The sequence below is a fragment of the Mauremys mutica genome, chromosome 1, assembly GCF_020497125.1.
Source record: "Mauremys mutica isolate MM-2020 ecotype Southern chromosome 1, ASM2049712v1, whole genome shotgun sequence".
Classification (NCBI taxonomy): domain Eukaryota; kingdom Metazoa; phylum Chordata; order Testudines; family Geoemydidae; genus Mauremys; species Mauremys mutica.
This window is the reverse complement of record NC_059072.1, coordinates 239,222,753-239,246,607: the sequence shown is the minus strand read 5'-3', so window position 1 is coordinate 239,246,607 and position 23,855 is coordinate 239,222,753. Positions and strand designations below refer to the sequence as shown.

Here is a 23,855-nt window from a genome sequence, read left to right as displayed (position 1 = left end):
TCTCCCTCTGCAAGCTCCAGGCAGCAACTGATTTCTCTGCTTCTGCTGCTTCCTTTTATATGGCCCTTATGGCCCTTGATTGGTCACTCCAGCAGCCCCTCTGATTGGCTGCTTCTCTGCAGCCACTCTAGGCCACCTGGAGGACTTCTCCTCTGCTCTTTTCTGGTGCAGGGTGAGGCAGGGCCCTGAGGCCTCCAGCAAGGGGAATCCGAACCTAGTCCAACCCATCACAATGATTTAGGATATGAAAATAATTTCTAAATATCTTAAAGGACTTTGTTTCTCTGCCTAAAGCTATAACTGTTTGTTATGGGTTTGTTTTGTTATTTCCAAGTATCAGTTAGGAAAAACATATATAAAAGAAAATCAGGTTTCTTTACAGAATAGCTTGCTAATGAATTCCATTTCACATTTCCAATGGAAATGGGAATTATAGAAACTGATGGCTATAGCTGTTGTCTGCATTATGAATACATTTTATATTTGAAAGATGTTGCCTTTATCTCTCCAGATCTATAGCTCATTTTTCTCTCTATGAACCATATGTGTAATTCTATTAGTGTTTGAACTGCCATCCTATTAACATCACATCTTAATTTCTAAGAAATTAAAAGGCTCATGGAAAAAACAGAAAATTCTCAGTTATTTTCAATGGCTTCAAACACTCCCTAAAAAATTGATGCATTTAAAATTAAAAGGCAAGCAACAAACACATACAAACAGACATACTTGTTGACTGTGAACATATTTTCATGTTACAGTATTATGTAAAATGGAAAAAAGGCAGGAAAAATTGATTTGTTTGTCATTCGGTCCATCCAATGGTGCTATTATCAGAAGTTCTTTTTATTTGCTTGAAATATTCCCTGCCTGACAGATCAAGGGCTCTTCAACTGTAGGGTCAGTGGCATCAGGGGTCAAGTGCAGAGCCCCATCCATAGTTCTTTCAACTTTACAGGGGTTCTAACCATCATACATTTTTTGGCCAAGCTTGTACAAAGACTTACATATAAGCTTAACCTGTTAGAGGTTTTGCTGAATCAGAATATTTCATAGTAGCTAATTGGACATGTTTACTAAAATGTTTACTTGTTTGTTAATATTAGTAGTTATATGGTTGAACAAAATCCAGCACTAGGCTAGAAATCACCACACTGATGTTCTAATTGTGTGAGAATGCAAATATATTGATTCACATTTACGTGCAATTACCAGCACTGAATGAAATGTAAAGCCATATCAACACTTGGTGCTAGGGATGGGATTCCCTAGTTTGCACAGACATTCTCTCACCAGCTTTCATTGAAACAGCATGCTAAAAATAATAGTGTAGCATGGCAGCAGTGAGTGTTGGCACAGGCTATTCACCCCAACCACATGCCCACAGGGTTCAGGGGTGTGCGTACACAGCACGGCTAGCCTGCGCCATTGCCCATGCTACCACATTGCAGTAGCTCAATGAGATCTAGCAAGAGGGAATTGCTCCTTTAGCTCCTAGTGTAGACATAGCCTAAATGCACATACTCGAGTGATCTGTGGGAATTTAGAAGTCTTTGGCACAAATTCTGCTCTTGGTGATGCCAGCAAAACTATAGAGCAACTCTACTAACCCGGTCTCTCTGGGTTTATATCTGTGTAAATGAAATGGGCTTTGACCTGTTGAGTACAAAGATACATAAGAATTAAACTAATATATAAATATCAACAAAATCTCTTTTCATGCTCCATTTGTATTCATGACTGGAGATGGAATTGAAAATTATCAAAAGCTTATGCATAAACATGAATTCTTTTACTTAGCATAATACCAAGGGAAGGCCTTCATAAACACAGTGTGGGACCTGGAGTTATAACAACTAAGCTCAAGGGGAAAAATGTAAAAGTTAGGGGGAAAATTAGGTGTAAAACCACATTAATCACAAACAGCTTGAAAAGGAGAGGTTTGTGATTAATCTTTCCCAACATTTACTGTGACAACTAATTCAAATTAAAACATGATCATAACACATGGCATGCTAAATCCACAGAATTAATTGGACTGCTATTTGAAACACAGATTATAAACAGAATTGATGAGTAGCAAGAAAACTGCAGCAGAGATAGAGAAGAGATTCTCTCTATCACTGTCGAAAGATGCAGTAGACTGCTAAGTAATAGCCATGCACCAGATTGCGTCATTCACAATCAGAGCCAGTCGGGGCTGGGTGAACATGCACCACACCAGGGGGAGCTCTGTATCTTCAGAGGCACGATCCTTACTTCATCTCTCCTTAAGATGTTGTGGTCTGCATGCATCTGCCCAGGCTCTCCTCCCCTTTGGTATGACATGCACTCCTAAAATGCTAGGAGACAGCAGTCTCTGTGGCTGTACACAGTAGGTAGAAGGGACAGGAGAAGGCTCCTGGCTCCCTCCTTACACCATGCAATTGCCAGAGGCAAATTTTCCCCTGTATTAATAGATTAGACTCATGATAAAATTCTATTTAGGAAAGGAATTTCCACAACAGAGAATTTCTTTGATTAATTCCAGTCACATCTCTTACCACCCCAACCTCTTCCACTATTTCAGAGGAGAAATCCCTTAAGATCGCCTGCTGATGAGAGAGAAATATTTCCTAGTCATTTGAATTTGACATCTAGGAAAGCAAATAGATGGCATTGATGCATATTATTGGCTGAAATTAAGACGTTCCCAACCTACAAGTCCTAATTCATGGTCATGTCGCTACAATGTGGCTTTCGTTCAAACATCTTCTTTATCTGTTTAGCAATAAATCTTGAAATGTTCTTCCTTAAAAGAACATTTATAAATTACAAATTATCCTAAATGGGAACAGCTCCCTTTTAATGAAACTTTTTTTTCTAACCAATACATTCATTAGACTTTATCTGCTTAGTGCATATATGCCACTAAAAGTGCTTGAAAGTTAATTATGCAGAAGATTATCAGGATAGTAACGATTATGATTATGGAGTGGATAAATAGGTCTCAAATTTCATCTTTTGAAAAGCTGGCATACTAATAGTATCGAATCCTGCTCACAGAATACTTCAGTTGAAATCAAATGGCCAAATGCACAGATAGCATAAACAGCAAAGTGATTGAGTCAAATTCTGCGCTCACTTGCACTCAGGTAAATCTAAGGTAACTTCACTGACATCAAGTGAGTTACTCTGGATTTACATCAGATCTTGAAAAATCTAATTGCCCGTGTAACCCACTCGTGAGTGTGTGTTGTGTGTTACAGATGCCTCTGTGCCCAACCTGCAAAGGATATGAGACTTTTACAGTCCTATCTAGAGAGCCTTAGCTTGTGAGTCAAACTGTAGAGACTTGTGTTTTTAGCTCTGGAGGTCCCCAGCTCAGTTTCTGGTGTGCTGGCCAAGATGATGCTGTCACATCAGTTCACATGGGAACTTTTCCCTGAAAAATGGGGTAGTAGGGGTTGGGGGGAAAGGGGAGGCTAAAGACATCAGTGTCTGACGACTGAAAGCTTTCCTTAGTTCCTGGTCTTAGCTTTTTGGAGCAAGGACCATATCTTTGTATGCGTTTCCACAGCACCCAGCAGAATGGAGCTCTGGATGCTACTGGATGAGCTCTGGATGCTACTGCAATATAAATATTTTTTACAATAATAATACAAAATCAATTTTTAAAAAATTCCAGCCTTATGGTTGGTAAGATAAACTTCCCACTATGAACTGAACATAAACCAATAAAGTGTTGTCTTCCTGAAGCAGCAGACAGACTGCTCAAGTGACTCAGATGCTGAGCATGCTGTCAATGTGGTACAAACCAGGTGGAGCAAACTGTGCCTGGGATACCCCTACCTGCCCACACACATATTCTGGGGGCACTAGGATCCACACACTGCCTTCCCTTCCCTCCTCTCCCCTCCAACATGTGGTGTTAGGACAAAGCCACAATGAGGAGCCAGCCAGGGATTCCAGCCGGTAGGGGCAGAAGCAGCCAAAGCAGGGACCTTTGTCCTGAGGAGAATGTTCTACCATTTTGCCTGGACTTTCTCTGCCCTGTGCTGATGGGAAGTTTGCTTCAACCCTTGCCCCTACCTCACAATCTCTTCACCTCAGTGTCACTCCACAGCTGCTCCTCTTGCCCTCTTCTCCCCTGCCCTGCTACCTTCTTCCCGCCACCCTTCCCGTCAATGTCTGCCATCCCTTCCCTTTTTACCTATCTCCTAGAACTGGAAGGGACCTTGAAAGGTCATTGAGTCCAGCCCCCTGCCTTCACTAGCAGGACCAAGTACTGATTTTTGTCCCAGATCCCTAAGTGGCCCCCTCAAGGATTGAACTTACAACCCTGGGTTTAGCAGGCCACTGCTCAAACCACTGAGCTATCCCTCCCCCCTTTCCTGCTAGCTTACCCCTCCTTCATATACCCACCTAAAGAGGAAAAAAAACTTTAAAAAAATACATGGAATAATATGCTGTTTGCTGCCATCACATTGTCACTCTGCTTGCTTATTAAGACACCATCCCCTACCCTGGATCTGTCTTGTCTATTTAGATGCTAAGTGCTTTGGAGCAGGGACCATTGGCTATGCTACGTTTGTACAATGTCTAGCACAACGGGGTCCTGGTCCATCACAGGTGCTCTTAGGCTGTATGATAATGCAAAGAATAAATAATAATAATAATACTTCCTCCCTATTACAACTTTGACATAATTCTGGCTTCTACAGTAAACATCCTTGAGCCTTCCCAGAAGTCTTTCAGCAACACCAAAGAAGATTGGACTTGACCTTTTTGGTATTTCTAACTTTAAAAAATACCATTCTTTATCATGAAGAGGAAAAATAAGCACGAGCCCAAGAAAATATTTTCAATATATATTTCAAGTGAAATCTTGACCCAACTGAAGTCAATGGGAGTTTTACCACCAATTTCACTGGGGCCAGGATTTCTCTCTTTCCATTCATCTTCAATCCTAATGGTGTTCCCCCTGCCCCCTTCACCAGGAACGGGATTCTACCTTTTGTTCCTTCTACTTGTACAACATAGAGTAGCTATACATAAAAATCCTCTCCAAACTAGGTCGTATTTTCAAAATTAAATTAATAATTTTCTATAGTCTGTTCAGATACTGACCAATCAGGATCTAAATTTACTGATGCCTCTTAATCATTAGAACTGTAATGTAGGCCAGACTTGATATATATATCATCTTCAGGTACAGCCTCAGCTTACTGAAACTATTGGTTCTATCAATTGTAGGTTGAAACAGTTTATCACCCAAAATCAGAGCTTCCTTAGTTCAGAAGGTTAGGTGAGTCCAAGGTCCTAGGAATTTCTATGATTGCATAAATGGGATAAGAGATCTGGATTATTCAAATGGGATGTAAATTTACCAATATAACTTAGTCAAAAAGATTTGGTCTTTGTCAGAAATGAAACTTCCAGGAAAATGTTTAGAGAAGATAGCAATTACCCTATTCTTTTTATGATTCTGACTGTTAATTTATGATGCATCATGAGGCAATGATGGGTGCCCTTTTTAAAAAAAAAATCAAAAGATAAACCTTAATGAAAGTTTTTGTTTTTTTCAGTCATCACAACAATAAATATTAAAGACACATCAAAAGCAGAATCAGCTTTTAGAAGAAGCTATGAAGGTCCTCAATAGGGTGGAGCTCAACACTCCAGTATCTGTGCAGCATTTTTGGCCATGAGATTATACATCAAAGCAGTTATAGTGAGTCACCACAAATTACTTTTCAGAGTAGCAGCCGTGTTAGTCTGTATCCGCAAAAAGAACAGGAGTACTTGTGGCACCTTAAAGACTAACAAATTTATTTTAGCATGAGCTTTCGTGAGCTGCAGCTGCATCCTGCATCCGAAGAAGTGAGCTGCAGCTCACGAAAGCTCATGCTAAAATAAATTTGTTAGTCTTTAAGGTGCCACAAGTACTCCTGTTCTTTTTACAAATTACTTTGGAAAAACTACACCCAGTGGTTTCAGAACATAAAACTAACTGAGAGAATGGCCTAAAGAATAAGTTGCAAACTAGAATTGCCAGGGAACAGAGTTTGCTATATGACTTTTCTCAGAAATAAAGCCACTTTCCTTTTCTGACAGCCCTACTTCATCACTCATTCAACAGATTCAAAAGCACATGGCTAAAGTAATCCTAAATTTCATGGTGAAGCAGTTAGACTTTTCTTCCAGCTGTAATAAAGCTGTGTCCACACAAATCCAGTCTTCTCTTTTTCAAACAGACTAGTGTTCAGACTATATCAGGGTCTCCTTTGGGTACAGTAGAACTTAATTCAACCAGTTGATGAAGGTTTGAAAACTAAGAGGTCTTTTTTAAGAGGTTTAAAAAATTATAATGAATCAACACTATAAAGTTCTACCAGCCAATCATTTAGACTGTGTGTTGGAATGTAGAAAAATTGTTTCTACTGGTGAGGTTTCAAGGATTCTGACTCGTACAGATCAAACACTTTGCATAAGATGGATTTATTATGGTTCAAACTGCAGTATTAAAGCAACCCAGGGCACAACTGACAAACTCTCTTTTCTTTGACATATCTAGGCATTTTAAAGGCACACAGTTGTTGAGATCAGAGAATCAACATTCTCTCAGGCTAGAACTCTAAGCTTAAATTCTCCTTAAGTGCTAGCTGCTACTTTTCACTGTATCGCCTGGCAGTTTTTGTTGCTTACCTTGAAAGTTTGTTTTTAAAACAGAATTTTGTTACTAATGGTTGTAAGCTTTAGTCATGTGCCAAGTGAGCAGGGCTGGACAGGAACCCACACATCTTATATCTCTCTGCACTGTTAGCACTCTCTTCCCAAACACACCTTTTTGCTGTGATTTCCCCCACCACAAATGAAGAGATTTAAAGCCCATCAGTGACAAAGACAAGAGCACACTCACTATAAACTACGTCATCCTTTCTTTAAACCAAAATTACTAGTGTCATGATCATCTGCCCAGTCGTCAAACTCTCTCTCTCTCTCTCTCACACACACACACACAGTGAATTACTGCAGTCCACACAGGCTCTGCAGAACCTACAGCCAGTTCTGTTGTATCTTTACATAAAATCAGACAGGATGATTCAGGAACTCATTTCCCAAAATGCAACACTTCAAGAGCACACGATCACACATACTCATTTGTTTGCACATAAATACCATAGAAAAGGATTAATCTGTAACTCAGGAAGAAAATTGCCATGAGGTATAAACAGCAGCTGTTTTACAAATGCATACAGTATCGTACCTTTTTCATTCACAGTTTCTTCTTTTATTTTCCTCACCGCTTCTTGGCCTTCACTTTCATCGTTTCCAGCTGTCATCATCAAGAAAATGCAAAATTAATAATGCAATCATCTTAAAGACTGTTGAGTACCCAGTCATCCCACAAGTATAGGTTAACCGCAATGTAAAATGCCACAATCAGAAAGCAAACAACAAGCTTGGAGTGAAAGAGAATTATTTATTGCAATCACACTAACAGAGGTTTCAAAAAGCACCATACAAACACATTGCTATTCACACATGACTGGACTGTTTTGTCTCCTCTAGTTATTGCATGAAGGCTGGACAGCCACATGCTTGAGCAGCTGCAGCTAAAACCAAATCTGGTGATTCAAGTGAAGCACGTTTCAGAAACAGAGTCTGAAACAGTCATAAAGCAATAAGCTTGGACTGCATAGCATTTCTTTTTCCAAAATGAAAAAGAACTGATGGGATTTCATTGAGTATTTTGGTGGATACTCACTAAAATGTCCAGTCCATCTGACTCAGTGCATAGGCACAGTTCTTACTAGCATTAATAGAAAATCAGTGTAGACATCAAAGATAGAGAAGAGACTCTGTCCTCATGTTATTGAAGTACAGTAGACAATCTAGTTAACAATTGGATAGTATTCATTGTTTGGCAGTTGCTTTGTAACAATGCTGGCTTTGGAACAAAAAAAAATACTGTCCTTCATAACAGTTTAATTTTGAAAGCTGAATTTACCATTCTGTCTAACCATCAACAGATACAGAGATTTTCCCTAGCACCCATCATCACAGCATCTGAGTCCTTCCTAGGTAAATTAGATGCACATAGTAAGCCCCCTAATGAACGATAAAAAGTCTTCTGCCGCCTCTAGTTATAGAAAGACTGCCTGCGTTTTTATAAACCTGGGTGATAAGGAAGGTTTTATTTTTCTTCCCCCTTTTTTGATTTGTTATTGTTTATTAGGCTATTTATGTATTTATTTTGCTTATTTATCTTCCATTTACTTGTTCCTTTCTCTTTCTGGTTATGGAGGGAGAGATCTTTCACAGAGGAGTTTACTGTGGCATGCTGAACAGTTCAATCAGACTCTGGATTAGTCTGACTTCATCTGGGAACTCCCTGTACGCCCTTGAGAGAGAACATTTTATCTCTGGGACCTCAATACACTTCATTCTGGATTGTATAAGCGGCACAGTCCAAGAGCCAGTGGAGGGATCAGACCAGCACAGGGGTGATGTCTCCCAGGCCACTGCGGGGATAGGCTAATGCATTCTGCAGAAGCTGGAGCCTCTGTGTTGCTTCCACAATTAGCCCCAGGTACAGGGAGTTACAATATTCTGTCTGGAGGTGAGAAATGGATGGGTTCATGAAATGGAAGGAGAAGACTCACTCTTTATATGAAAGCAGTTCAAACAGGCAATTTTGCCAGTTAAAACTGTTAATGAGCAGCTTGCCTCTAAACACCCACAAGCATACTGGTCTATAATGGTATGTACAGATTAGATCAGCTTTTCAATTCCTTTTTGACCTCCTCATATGAACCATTTTGAAACAAAGCAAAGAAACACTCATTTGTAGTATTTGTTTTTCTGCAAAATCCATCTGGGGTTTTATGACACACAAACATTCAGCTTGATCCTAATGTCTGGAAATAGATGCAGTGTCAAAGAACAAAGCCTACAGTGAAACTGCCATGTCTGTAGAACTCTGCACAAAGCCGCTATGGGCAAGGAATCAACTCTCCTCACTCTTTCAGCTTAAGTGATTTCCTACAGTGGGGTTTCAAAAATCAATGTGTCACAGTGCTAGATACAGTTATGTTAAAAACTGACTTCTGTGGCAAGCCCTGTGAGGGTCCCATCTGATCCTCCTTTCATTCAGCATTTATCACACAGTGAACATGCATATTAAAACCGCCAGTGACTTGATTTAACTCTCAGTATGTTCATTTATTTTTCAAAGAACTTGCGTTGCACAACAAATTTTAATTCACATTATTTTCACTGTTATATTAATGGTTCCTCATTAAAGCTCAGGACCCTCCAAACAAGCTCAGTTTATCTTATTTGCATATTTTAATTCAAGACCATTGGGACAAAAGAATCATTCTACTAAATAGCTGCTTCAAATCTGTTTCCATATTAGCGTAAGAGGGAGTTTTGAAAACATGAGTCTAGGAGCTGGGAACATTGTAAAATTAAAAATTGCCTTGACAAAAGCTGTTTGTTTGCTGGAGGCTTTTGAAATGAATTTTGCAAAGCAAATGCTTTAAGGATGAATAAAGAGACTGAATAAGTGACAAAATCCTTATGAAAAGTTCAAAGTAATGTATCACAAAAAGATACAGTAATATGGTAAGAGTAATCTACATCTCTGATTTTATTTAAAGAGATGAGTGATTCCTTACTTATTAGGGGCAAAGCAATAGCAACATTTATAGTCAAAGTTGATAAACACATTCCATTATAATCCCTTGTTTCAGTTGCTTTTACTGTGACAAACTAACCATTTGCTCTGAAATTTTCTATGCTTGATCTCTGCCTTAGCATCATCAAGTGATCCATCCCCTGTCACCCATTCCCAGCTTCTGGCAAACAGAGGCTAGGGACACCATCCCTGTCCATCCTGGCTAGTAGCCAGTGATACTCCTTCATTGTCACCGAACAACTACAAAGGGTTAAAGACAGGAAGCAGCAGCTCCACAGAAATACTGTTTGGAAGATCCACTGGGGTGGGAACCAGACAATGAATTCTCGTCTCGCTTTTTCCATGGACTAGTTTCAATATTCTGCTCACTTATAACCCTTATTATTGAGGAAGGCCTCATACTTCTGCCTTAACACACAAGTAGATAAAATGCTCCCTCATTTAAAAACTGTTAACTAGATTTTGAAAGGTTTCATATGATCACTTTGGGCAGAACTGGGAGTAGACTTCATGTGTAGCTGAATCTCATCTACTTAAACATGCTGCCTCCTAGAATGAACATGCCAAATCTATGTGCTTGGCTATTGTGTTTGCAAAACAGATCTACTCCTGCATGCTCACCTTTAGAAAGTTTGTTAAAATCCACAACTGAATGACTCCTATATGTAAATGCAAAGCATCATTATCAAACAATTAGTAGCTAAGAGTCCTAACTTTCAGTCTCCTGCTTTAAACTGGACCACAGTTCCCTTCCAGAGCCAGGAACACATCTCAGTTCCTTGTATTGTACTGCTGTCTAGCAAGTAGTTCTGTAACCCACAAGTAAAGTGAGCAGTGCACACAAAGGAGAACAGCTCCTACTGAGCGCTAATTTAAAATGTTCCAATGTGGTAGTAAATTCTGATTTTATTTTTCAAAGTCACCAATCAATATTTAAGAATCATACGCACAAAGTCTATCATCTGTTTTATGTAGGACCTAGACAAAAATACAAAATATGTTGCATCCTCTCACTGCAGACTCTTCAAACAAAGCTGTGCTGAAGTCACCAAGAATGTTGATACTCAAAGAAAGGAAAGGTCATAACACTCTTAAGTACCATTTGAAATATCCTTATTGAAATGTCCTATAAAATGTAATAATAAGGATGAAAACAAAAAAGTTTTCTAATTTTTTAAAGGGTTCCATAGAAATCAAGATAAGCAACCATGGAATATAATGGAGTATAATATCCTTTCAACAGAAAACACCCTATACAATTTCAAAGAAACATGTATGTCTGCAACATAATAGCATTGGTTTTAAATGTCTAACTAAAGGTTAACCCGGTGGTGAGCTGGAGCCGGTTCCCACAGGTTCCCAAGAACCGGTTGCTAAAATTAGACCTCCGTGGAGAACCGGTTGTTAAAGGGCGAGAGGATGGGCAAAGAACTCTGGTCCGTGGGCTAGACCATCCTGTTGCTCCCAGGATTCCCAGCTGGGGAGGCTGAGGCTCCCCCGGCCCTTCCCCCGCTTCCCCCCAGCTGCAGCGTGGCCAGCTGAGTCATCCTGCTGCTTTGAGCTTAGGGTAGGTAAGCGGGGAGAGGGCTGCAAGCTCTAGGGCTGCCAGGGGGGGCAAGTGGGGCAATTTGCCCCAGGCCCTGCAGGGGCCCCCAGCCCCACGAGTATGTCTCCCCCTGCCCCGGCCCCTCCCCCACTCCCCCCTCTTAAATCAGAACTTTTTATAGGGAACCGGTTGTTAAGATTTTGGCAGCTCATCACTGGGTTAACCTGCATTAAAATTATATATGACCGTAAAATGTCAATGTTTATTATTTTTATTTGTACTACGGTAGCATCTAAATGGGAAAGATACGATAGGTGCCCCATTGCATTAGAAACTGTACAGCCTCCTAGTAAGCAACAGGCCCTAGTCTACAATCTAAATAGACTTGACAGACAAAGGGTACGTACAGACTACCCGCCGGATCGGCAGGTAGCGATCGATCTATCGGGGATTGATATATTGCATCTCATCTAGATGTGATATATCGATCCCTGAATGCACTCCCGTCAACAACCTGGGCGAGCAGCGGAAGCAGAGTCGACGGGGGAGCCTCGGCCGTCGATCCCACGCCATGAGGTTGGGAGGTAAGTTGAAATAAGATACATCGACTTCAGCTACGCTATTCCCATAGCTGAAGTTGCGTATCTTACATCGACCCCACACCCCAGTATAGACCAAGCCAAAGAGTGGGTGGGGATTCAGGGAACCACAGGCACAGAGAGGCAAAGTGACTTGCCCAAGGTCAGTGACAGAGCCAAAAATTGAGCTGCCACAAGGAGAAGGATAAAATGACAAGTGTCTAAGTGCTCCCCAAAAAACAAAGAATGCAAAAGATAAAACTATTAAAAACAAAAGCTAAAAAAGGACTTAGAACTGTGCTTTGTGTTAATAAATAAATAAATAAAAAACAAACAAACCCAAAGCTGATTCAAACGGTCTATAATTTTTCCACAGCAATATCTTGTCAGTCACTCCAACTATTGAGCCTTTGAGGAAGAAAACTGAGGACAATTTAGACCACTCAGCAACAAGGAATTCTCTCAATAAGTGCCTGATCCTGCTTCCGTTGCTGTCAATGGCAAAATTTTCATGGAACTTCAATGGGAGCAGCATCTGGCCCTAAATCTATACGTTCTAGAATGAATCAACATATACTGTGTCTGACTGATAACTGTAAAAGGTTACAGAAGGGAAGGAAAGCAGCAGTGTAGCAGACATCATACAGATAGCTGGAGTGAAAAATTGGAGTGAAAAGGTATGTAAAAGATGCTGTTCAAGATTTTGTTTTACTAAACAAGAGCCCAATCCAAAGCTCTCTGAAGTCAAGACAAAGCCTCCCACTGATTTCAATGGGCTTTGGATCAGGCCTTAAAAGATGGTGCCCAACAAAGAAACCGAGGAAGTAACGTATATTTAAGGTAATACAAAAAAAAAGGTAATAATTGGAGATATACCAATCTCCTAGAACTGGAAGGGACCTTGAAAGGTCATTGAGTCCAGCCCCCTGCCTTCACTAGCAGGACCAAGTACTGATTTTGCCCCAGATCCCTAAGTGGCCTCTTCAAGGATTGAACTCATAACCCTGGGATTAGCAGGCCAATGCTCAAACCACTGAACTATTCCTCCCCCGAGAGATAGGGAGAGAGGGAGGAGGAGGAGGAAGAGGAGGAGGAGGATTATTGTAGCAGAGTCAGGTTATTGAAAATCCAAACGGGAGAGAATGTTGTGCATCACAAACAGGGCTGGCATTCAAATACAGAAAGATGCACAATGTAGTATTCTCAACTAGAGAGTGAGACATTTAAGACCTGAGAGAGTATATGGTATGAGGACTAAATTCAGACATGGTATAAACAGCCACAATGTTGTGTTTTAACATGTTTGTAAATGACCTCTTCGAACTTTTGTGACCCACAGTAGAGTCCCCTTCCTGGATTTTTTTTCCCCCACTGACTCAATGAAATTGCGCTCACTTTCACCACTTCTGAATTTAGCCATGACAATTTGGGGGTGAGCAGCCTTCACTTGATAAGAAATGCCTACCCTAGATTAAAAAAGCTTGGGAGAGTTTGGCATGTTCATATCCATTGAAAGAACTTTGAGAAAAGTTGCTTAGAAGAAATAACTGTCTTGGGAACTTAGACTACTGAGCTACTTAAACACTTTCCTCACTTCTCCTTTCTCTGCTAAATGCATAATATTTAGAGGGAATAAAAAAAATACAGCTGGTCATGGAATAATGTAAGCAAAACTGGTATGTCTCTTTTCGGACTTATTTCTTCTACTTTGCACCATGTAAATAATGAAATAAATGCAGGTGAGATTGATTTAGCAAAGATACTTTCTGCAATCAAGTCCAAAAAATAAAACTAGTCATGCAAATTTGACTGAATAAATGCATAAAATAAGGCATGATTGAAGTGGGATGAAAAATTCTATTTCTCAGTGAAACACTACAGCTAATAATGTATAAAGCAAATAATAAAGCTAAAGTATAAACTTAGTTAAAAATATTGCCCTAGTCTTCATTTACATATATAAACACTGCATGTCAAACCATTTGGTTACATGACCCAATGGGCTTTGGATCTTGGAGGAGTGGTAGATACACTGGAGGGTAGGGATAGGATACAGAGGGACCTAGACAAATCAGAGGACTGGGCCAAAAGAAACCTGATGAGGTTCAACAAGGACAAGTGCAGGGTCCTGCACTTAGGACTGAAGAATCGCGTGCACTGCTACAGACTAGGGACCGAATGGCTAGAAAGCAGTTCTGCAGAAAAGGACCTAGGGGTTACAGTGGACGAGAAGCTGGATATGAGTCAACAGTGTGCCCTTGTTGCCAAGAAGGCTTATGGCATTTTGGGCTGTATAAGTAGGGGCATTGCCAGCAGATCGAGGGATGTGATCATTCCCCTCTATTCGACATTGGTGAGGCCTCATTTGGAGTACTGTGTCCAGTTTTGGGCCCCACACTACAAGAAGGATGTGGAAAAATTGGAAAGAGTCCAGCTAAGGGCAACAAAAATGATTAGGGGGCTGGAGCACATGACTTATGAAGAAAGGCTGAGGGAACTGGGATTGTTTAGTCTGCAGAAGAGAAGAATTAGGGGGGATTTGATAGCTGCTTTCAACTACCTGAAAGGGGGTTCCAAAGAGGATGGATCTAGACTGTTCTCAGTGGTACCTGATGACAGAACAAGGAGTAATGGTCTCAAGTTGCAGTGGGGGAGGTTTAGGTTGGATATTAGGAAAAACTTTTTCACTCAGAGAGTGGTGAAGCACTGGAATGGGTTACCTAGGGAGGTGGTGGAATCTCCTTCCTTAGAGGCCTGGAGCAGCGAATCGCAGCTAGTGGGAGCCATGATCGGCCAAACCTGCGGACGAGGAAGGTAAACAAACCGGCCCAGCCCACCAGGGTGCTTACCCTGGCAAGCCACGTGCCACAGGTTGCCAACCCCTGCTCTACTACTCTGTATTTGTGTAGTGCCTAGCACCATGGGGTCCCACTCTTGCTTGGCCCTAAGACACTACCATGATAAATGTGTTTTAATAATAATAAATAAAACATTAGTTCAGAATCCTCTGGAATATCTGAATAATGCATCTGGAGTACCAATCATGCATAAAATCATTCAACTGTGTTGAATTACTAAGACCAGATTTTGTTTCACTTAATTAAACTGAATAATGTGTTGCTCTGTGGTAAGTCCCACTGAAACCATTGAAACGGCCTTCAGAGTGAGGTTCTTCTCAATGTAAGATGGCAGAATCTGATCATAGAATCATAGAATATCAGGGTTGGAAGGGACCTCAGGAGGTCATCTAGTCCAACCCCCTGCTCAAAGCAGAACCAATTTCGTCAAGCCTGACCTTAAAAACCTCTAAGGAAGGAGATTCCACCACCTCCCGAGGTAACCCATTCCAGTGCTTCACCACCCTCCTAGTGAAAAAGTTTTTCCTAATATCTAACCTAATTTCCCAAAGTGGAACCTGTGTGCTTACCACGAAGGAAAATTCCAGTGGCACTAGGGAGTACACAAGGAGTTTGAAAGTATGCAGAGCAAGGGTATCCTAGTACCATGGTGGTGGCAAAGAAGCCATCAAACTGTGCATCTGCATAGACCCAATGCCACTGAACCAGGCATTGGAAAGATGCCACTATCCATGATGACATCTTGTCAGAACTTTCCAAAGCCAGAATCTTGACAGTCTGTGATATGAGGAATGGGTTTGGTCACAGAAACCGAGACAGAGTTCAGCATGACGACAACACTTGCAACACCATTTGGTTGCTATAGATGGCTGCACATGCCAATATGCATAAGGTCAGCACAAAAGATGTTCCAGAGAAGTCTCACCCAGCACTGTTCCTAGATGGGTAGTGATGTTAGCTAAGACCCTGAGCAGGGCATATATACCCAGAATCAGCGAGTTGGGAGGAGAAGATTAGGACATTGAATCCTTTGACATGCTGGACTGTCTCCCAGTTTTAAAAGTGAAACTGATGAAAATCAAATAATCTATGGAAAAGGACACCCAACTACAGGCAGTAAAGACAGCAATTCTACCAAAACCAAGTACTAGTAGGGGCAGAACTATTTTTTCGCATTAAAGATTAGCTGAGAGTGCAGGATGCAATCATATTTTTTGAACAAAGAGCTGTTGTCTCCACCTCATTACATAAGGACTTCATGTGAAAAATACATGTCTCGCACCTGGGTATTGACAGCTGACTTAAATGTGCCCTAGAATGTGTTTACTGGGTGGGAACAAATACACAGCTCTGCTCCTTGATAGATGAGTGATGCCTGATAGTCATGTGATAAATGCCAGCAGAAAGACTCTTACCACATAAGTGGCCTACCTTACCATGGAAAAAGGTGGAAGCAGACTTATTTACCTTCAATGAAAAGCAGCACTTGATTACAGTGAACTGCTATTCAAATTTTAGGGATGTCTGTGCCCTGTCTGATACAAGAAACAAGTCAAACTGAGGGCCCACGTTGTAAGATATGGCATTCTGAACACTGTATTCACCAACAGCAGCTCCTAATTTGCCTCAGAAAAATTCTAATTAATCTGCATGCAAATGGGAATTTGACCACCCTAACTCCTCCCTACCAGTTGACTCAATTGTAAAAACAGCTAAAAGGCTGTTACATAAGGCTGTTTCTTCTGGTTCAGACCCCTTGTTAACATTTTTGGCACACAGGATTACCCTATCAGAAGGGTCCCAAAACAGTCAGGGACAGGCACTGATGGGATGAAGAACTAAAATCCTGCTGTCAATGAGAGGAGGTCTGTTGCAATCAGAAGGATGGAGACACCACTGAAAAGAGATGTCCAACAATCAGAGAATGTAGGCACTAGAGTATGACAAGTCAGCTAAGGACCTACCGGCCCTAGAAACAGGCATCCCTGTGAGGATCCAGCCACTAGAGAGACACCAGAAAGAGTCAGTTAAAAGATCCTGAAGGGGTGCAGAGGCATAAGAACATAAGAAAGGCCGTACCAGGTCAGACCAAAGGTCCATCTAGCCCAGTATCTGTCTACCAACAGTGGCCAATGCCAGGTGCCCCAGAGGGAGTGAACCTAACAGGCAATGATCAAGTGATCTCTCTCCTGCCATCCATCTCCATCCTCTGACGAACAGAGGCTAGGGGCACCATTCTTACCCATCCTGGCTAATAGCCATTTATGGACTTAGCCACCATGAATTTATCCAGTCCCCTTTTAAACATTGTTATAGTCCTAGCCTTCACAACCTCCTCAGGTAAGGAGTTCCACAAGTTGACTGTGCGCTGCGTGAAGAAGAACTTCCTTTTATTTGTTTTAAACCTGCTGCCTATTAATTTCATTTGGTGACCCCTAGGGTTCTTGTATTATGGGAATAAGTAAATAACTTTTCCTTATCCACTTTCTCAACATCACTCATGATTTTATATACCTCTATCATATCCCCCCTTAGTCTTCTCTTTTCCAAGCTGAAGAGTCCTAGCCTCTTTAATCTTTCCTCATATGGGACCCTCTCTAAACCCCTAATCATTTTAGTTGCCCTTTTCCGAACCTTTTCTAGTGCTAGAATATCTTTTTTGAGATGAGGAGACCACATCTGTACACAGTATTCGAGATGTGGGCGTACCATGGATTTATATAAGGGCAATAATATATTCTCAGTCTTATTCTCTATCCCCTTTTTAATGATTCCTAACATCCTGTTTGCTTTTTTGACCGCCTCTGCACACTGTGTGGACATCTTCAGAGAACTATCCACGATGACTCCAAGATCTTTTTCCTGACTCGTTGTAGCTAAATTAGCCCCCATCATGTTGTATGTATAGTTGGGGATATTTTTTCCAACGTGCATTACTTTACATTTATCCACATTAAATTTCATTTGCCATTTTGTTGCCCAATCACTTAGTTTTGTGAGATCTTTTTGAAGTTCTTCACAATCTGCTTTGGTCTTAACTATCTTGAGCAGTTTAGTATCATCTGCAAACTTTGCCACCTCACTGTTTACCCCTTTCTCCAGATCATTTATGAATAAATTGAATAGGATTGGTCCAAGGACTGACCCTTGGGGAACACTAGTTACCCCTTTCCATTCTGAGAATTTACCATTAATTCCTACCCTTTGTTCCCTGTCCTTTAACCAGTTCTCAATCCATGAAAGGACCTTCCCTTTTATCCCATGACAGCTTAATTTACGTAAGAGCCTTTGGTGAGGGACCTTGTCAAAGGCTTTCTGGAAATCTAAGTACACTATGTCCACCGGATCCCCCTTGTCCACATGTTTGTTGACCCCTTCAAAGAACTCTAATAGATTAGTAAGACACGATTTCCCTTTACAGAAACCATGTTGACTATTGCTCAAGAGTTTATGTTTTTCTATGTGTCTGACAATTTTATTCTTTACTATCATCATATAAGCATCAGATCATATAAGATAAGTAAGAGGGACAAGTGATCCAAAGGAACAGGAGGCTGTTACAAGCCAGTAGACACAACAGCCAGAGAGCCCACTGAGAGAGAGAGATCATCACAGAACAGAGAATTATTCAGAGACCAACCCCACAAGAAAGGAGGAGACGGGTAATTCCCATGGTGGTCACTTGTTGAGGATACCAAATTATCTTCAAGAAAATGTAAACAACTAAGTTTGTGGTAAAGATGAGACTCCAACTTGGCTATATGTTAGCAACTTCTGGACGAAGGAAAACGGATTGGGGTCTGGGCATCAATAATTTGTTTTAAATGTTTATATTAAAATGTTTGTAAAATAGGGATGATGTATCATGATCAGTGGAACTGAAGTCAGAGGGCCCATGTTCCTTGGAGGGACTGTTAGTGATGGCACACCAGTGGACACAGGGAATGCCATAGAGTTAGGCTGAAAGCAACTCAGCCACATGGAGAGACCAGTGCACAGGATTTAATAAAGTTTCACTTCTTCAATTTAACCTGCATTCAGCAGCACTCTTTGCAAATGAAAGTTTCTACTGGCTGGAATCTCATGTATGAATGTATGCTTTTTGGAATTTTTTAAAATGTATTTGGAATCTCTCAAAAAGGATAATTTTCAATCATGTTCACCGTTTGCAGACAGGATTGACTGATCCAAATGAAAGACTGGGGTATTTTCTAGCTAGATTTGTGCTTTGTAAACATAGGGAATTAATTATTCACCTGGCTGAAGAAAAAAGTAACCAAAATAAAAAATTAGGGCTGTCAAGTGATTAAAAAAATTAATCGCACTGTTACACAATAATAGGATACCATTTATTAAAATATGTGTGGATGTTTTCTACATTTTCAAATCTATTGATTTCAATTACAACACAGAATACAAAGTGTATGGTGGACACTTTATTTTAATTACAAGAATTTGCACTGTAAAAAAACAAAACAAATAGTATTTTTCAATTCACCTAATACAAATACTGTAGAGTGCAATCTCTTTATCATGAAAGTTGAACTTACAAATGTAGAATTATGTTAAAAAAAAACCCTGCATTCAAAAAGAAAACAATGTAAAATTTTAGCGCCTGCAAGTCCACTCAGTCCTATTTCTTGTTCAGCCAATCACACTCAGACAAACGAGTTTGTTTACATTTGCAAGAGATAATGCTGCCCACTTCTTGTTTATGTCACCTAAAGTGAGAACAGCGTTCTGATGGCACTGTTGTAGCCAGCATCACAAGATATTTTTGTACCAGATGCGCTAAATATTTATATGTCCCTTCATGCTTCAACCACCATTCCAGGGGACATGCGTCCATGCTGATGACGGGTTCTCCTCAATAACAATCCAAAGCCGTGCGGACCGATGCATGTTCATTTTCATTATCTGAGTCAGATGCCATCAGCAGAAGGTTGATTTTCTTTTTTGGTGGTTTGGGTTCTGTAGTTTCTGTGATTAATTTGAACAAGAGTGTTGTTAGGCTTAAAAAGAACAATAGTATTGTCAGTATTAGACCTAAAACTTCCGGAAGCTTCATAAGGCGAGCATTCTAGAATTAGCTTTAAGAAGCAAGCTTTGCAAAAGGAAACAGACTTGTGGTCAAGACGCTCTGCCACATTATGCTAACTCCTGTAAAGTGAGATAAGTTGTACCCCCCCGGGCACAGCTTGTCTAGCCCACATTGACCATATTTAGAACATTTGGCTATTAGACAAACCACAGTTGAGACAATGGGCTATATGGATACAAGTTATCTCCTTGTGCATAACTTATAAAACTAAAACGACAATTGGCTACAAGAAAATAAGTAAGCATGAATTATACAGCCAACTCTAATCAGATTAAAGATTTGGCCTAATCTGATTGGTTGACCTGCTTCAAAACACGGCGGGCAGATAAGAATAAATGTGTAGAGCCTCAGGTGGGCGTGTGTGTGTGTGTTGGTCTAGGATGTTGTTCTCTTTGACTGTCTGAACCCATACCCCCTGAACCAAGGAAACCTGAATCACACTGACTATCTGTACCTGGCCAGTGCAAAGAGCGGTCGACTAAAGGGTAACGTATTCTCGGCAGGGTAAGGTTTTAAAGTAAAATAGTCTGGTTGCATGCAGAATAAGGTAATAGAGTAAAGAAGTCTGGGTTGCTTGAGCTGTTTTGATCTCAAGTTGTACTGACACTATAGTATTAAGAATGGCAGTGTCGGGATAATTTGATCTCAGATTATATTAATGCTGCAGTATTAAAAATAGTAGTAAAAGTTTACTTGTACATGTGCTTGTCTTCTGTGTTGCATTCATAGCCATAAGTCATTAAAAGCCTTTCTTGAGGAATAATCAGTAGTTTTAATTTATTTATATGGACACCATTTAACCTCATTACATCTGTGTTGGGTGGTGGGAAGTAATGATCACCCAGAGCCTCATTTGGGCCCTGATGTGTGTCCCCTTCTTCCTATATCTCCGCAGTTACCACATCGTAATTTTGCTCTTTTAAGACTTTTTAAAGCATGCTGCAACCTCGTCCTTCTCAGATTTTGGAAGGCACTTCAGATTCTTAAACCTTGGGTAAAGTGCTGTAGCTATCTTTAGAAATCTCACATTGGTACCTTCTTTGCGTTTTGTCAAATCTGCAGTAAAAGTGTTCTTAAAATAAACAACATGTGCTGGGTCATCATCCGAGACTGCTATAACATGAAATATATGGCAGAATGCGGGTAAAACAGAGCAGGGGGCATACAATTCTCCCCCAAAGAGTTCAGTCACAAGGTTAATTAAAGCATTATTTTTTTAACGAGCATGGAAGCATGTCCTCTGGAATGGAGGCCGAAGCATGAAGGGGCATACGAACGTTTAGCATATCTGGCACATAAATACCTTGTAATGCCAGCAACAAAAGTGCCATGCACACTTTCTGGTGATATTATAAATAAGAAGCAGGAAGCATTATTTCCTGTAAATGTAAACAAACTTGTTTGTCTTAGAGATTGGCTAAACCAGAAGTAGGACTGAGTGGACTTGTAGGCTCTGAAGTTTTACATTGTTTTGTTTTTGATTGCAGTTTGCTAACTACATTTGTAAGTTGCACTTTCACGACAAAGAGATAGCACTATAGTACTTGTATGAGGGGAATTGAAAAATACTATTTTGTTTGTTTATCATTTTTACAGTGCAAATATTTATAATAAAAAATAATATACATTGATTTCAGTTACAACGCAGAATACAATATATATGAAAATGTAGAAGAACATCAAAAATATTTAATGCATTTCAATTGGTATTCTATTGTTTAACAGTGCAATTAAAACTGCGATTAAATGTGATTAATTTTTTAATCGTGTCATGGTTCCTTCCCCACTCTGAACTCTAGGGTACAGATGTAGGGACCTGCATGAGAACCTCTAAGCTTAATTACCAGCTTAGATGTGGTTTTACTGCCACCACCCAAATCATTTAAGAATTATTTGGGAAACTCTGTCTACCTTCCCCCCAAACTATCTCCCTCCCAGTAGCCTTGAGAGACTTCTCCACCAAGTTCCTGGTGAACACAGATCCAAAGCCCTTGGATCTTAAAACAAGGAAAAATCAATCAGGTTCTTAAAAAGAAGGCTTTTAATTAAAGAAAGAAAGGTAAAAATCATCTCTGTAAAATCAGGATGGAAAATAACTTTACAGGGTAATCAGATTCACAGAGCCCAGAGGAATCCCCTCTAGCCTTAGTTTCAAAGTTACAGCAAACAAAGGTAAATCCTCTTAGCAAAAAGGAACATTTACAAGTTGAGAAAACAAAGATAAAACTAACTCGCCTTGCCTGGCTGTTACTTACAAATTTGAAATATGAGAGACTGGTTCAGAAAGATTTGGAGAGCCTGGATTGATGTCTGGTCCCTCTTAGTCCCAAGAACGAACAACCCCAAAACAAAGAGCACAAACCAAAGCCTTTCCCCCACCAAGATTTGAAAGTATCTTGTCCCCTTATTGGTCCTTTGGGTCAGGTGTCAGCCAGGTTACCTGAGCTTCTTAACCCTTTGTAGGTAAAAGGATTTTGGTGTCTCTTGCCAGGAGGGATTTTATAGTATTGTACACAGGAGGGCTGTTCCCTTCCCTTTATAGTTATGACAAATCGCGATTAATTTTTTGTAGTTAACTGTGAATAATTGACAGCCCTATAAAAATATTTTCTTTCTTGAACAGCTCTCACAATGGGAGAAACTATTTCGGGTGAAAAAAGGAAACTTAAAATATTTCAAATATGATGTCACAACCTGCAAAGTTTAAGAATGCCTAGAATAAAAAAGAAATGTTGTTACCAAAGTTGGCAACTTGGAGAATTTCCTGACTACTGCCAAAAAGAAATGCAGAAATGAAATGAAACCAGGAAGTTCCAAAAAAAGTATACCAGGTACACTTAAAATGACTAGAACAGGGCAGTGCAGAGAAGACATTCCACCTCTTGACTTGTAATACACACAATTGATGGTTTTACACTCAGTACACATTTTGCTCTGTTTGACTTGGGACAAAACAATAGAACGATCCCTAACCAAACAAAGGAATAAGGGCTTTGTTCAGGTTTTACTTTTTAATTGTCTTTAAACAGACTAAGCTGGGGAAATTTCAGCAAACATGTGAATGATTTGGAAGGCTGTGTGTGTGTAAAAATAGAGGGTGATAGCTGAACCTCTTGTAGCCTTTACTGTAGTGCAACTAATGTAGTAAATTATTAGTGAGATCATTACTAGGCAATCAACTATACGTTTTTCATAAAAGAATTAGAAAACAAGCTCTCAGGTATGAAATACTGCTCAACTCTAACTCTACCATGCATACCATCCTAACAAAATATGCCTCACTTAGGAAGAGAAATGCTTTCCTGCAGATATTAGAACTCAAATATCTCTCAGCGACAATCTAGAGTGAGAGGAGACTTAGCTCTGGTCTACACTGGGGCGGGTGGGACTCAGTCTAAGTTATGCAACTTCAGCTATGTGAATAACGTAGCTGAAGTTGACGTACTTCGATCGACTTACCATGGTGTCTTCACCGTGGTGAGTCGACTGCTGCCGCTCCCCCGTCAACTCTGCTTGCGCCTCTCATGGCACTGGAGTACAGGAGTTGACGGGAGAGGGCTCGGAGGTCGATTTATCACGTCTAGACTAGACACGATAAATCGATCCCCGCTGGATCGATCGCTGCCCGCCAATCCGGCAGGTAGTGTAGACATACTCACAGTGTTGGTCATAAATTTTCTGTAATTAAAATTAAATCAAACTATCTTTGAAAATGAAAAACTGCACCCTCTAGATAGGATTTAATTATCCTTCTAAAGTCACCTTTGTGGTTTTAACATACTGTATTAAAATGGACTGATTTAGAGCATAAGGAGTCTAACTTGAAAATTGGAAACCAGACAAAACAGAAAGAGTTGACAAAGATACACCTCTACCCCTCTATAACGCGGTTGTGGGGAGCCAAAAATCCCTACTGCGTTATAGCTGAAACCCCGTTATATCAGGGTAGGGGCCGCAGGGCTCCGGCGGTGATTTAAAGAGCTCCAGGCTCCAGCCACTGAGGGGAGCCTCAGTTCCTTTAAATCGCCGGTGGAGCCCCACCACCACAGTCCCGGGGTAGAGGCAGCAGGGCTCTGGCAGTGATTTA

General features: G+C 40.4%; 2 protein-coding genes across 3 annotated transcripts in view; both read right to left on the bottom strand.

Moving 5' to 3' along the window:
* Window positions 1-23,855, bottom strand: part of DHRSX (dehydrogenase/reductase X-linked) — a 205,522-nt gene that overhangs the window by 139,460 nt on the left and 42,207 nt on the right. The window contains exon 3 of the mRNA XM_045004368.1: window positions 7,250-7,318. Within this exon, the coding sequence (XP_044860303.1) occupies window positions 7,250-7,318 (69 nt within the window). The remainder of the gene's footprint in view (window positions 1-7,249; window positions 7,319-23,855) is intronic.
* Window positions 1-23,855, bottom strand: part of ZBED1 (zinc finger BED-type containing 1) — a 134,590-nt gene that overhangs the window by 69,579 nt on the left and 41,156 nt on the right. Inside the window, exon 4 of one of the 2 annotated variants that reach the window (XM_045004360.1) lies at window positions 7,250-7,318. The gene's annotated coding sequence lies outside the window, so the exon portion shown is untranslated. Of the gene's footprint in view, window positions 1-7,249; window positions 7,319-19,635; window positions 19,648-23,855 lie in introns of those variants that run through there. The other variant, XM_045004353.1, reaches the window with a different exon arrangement.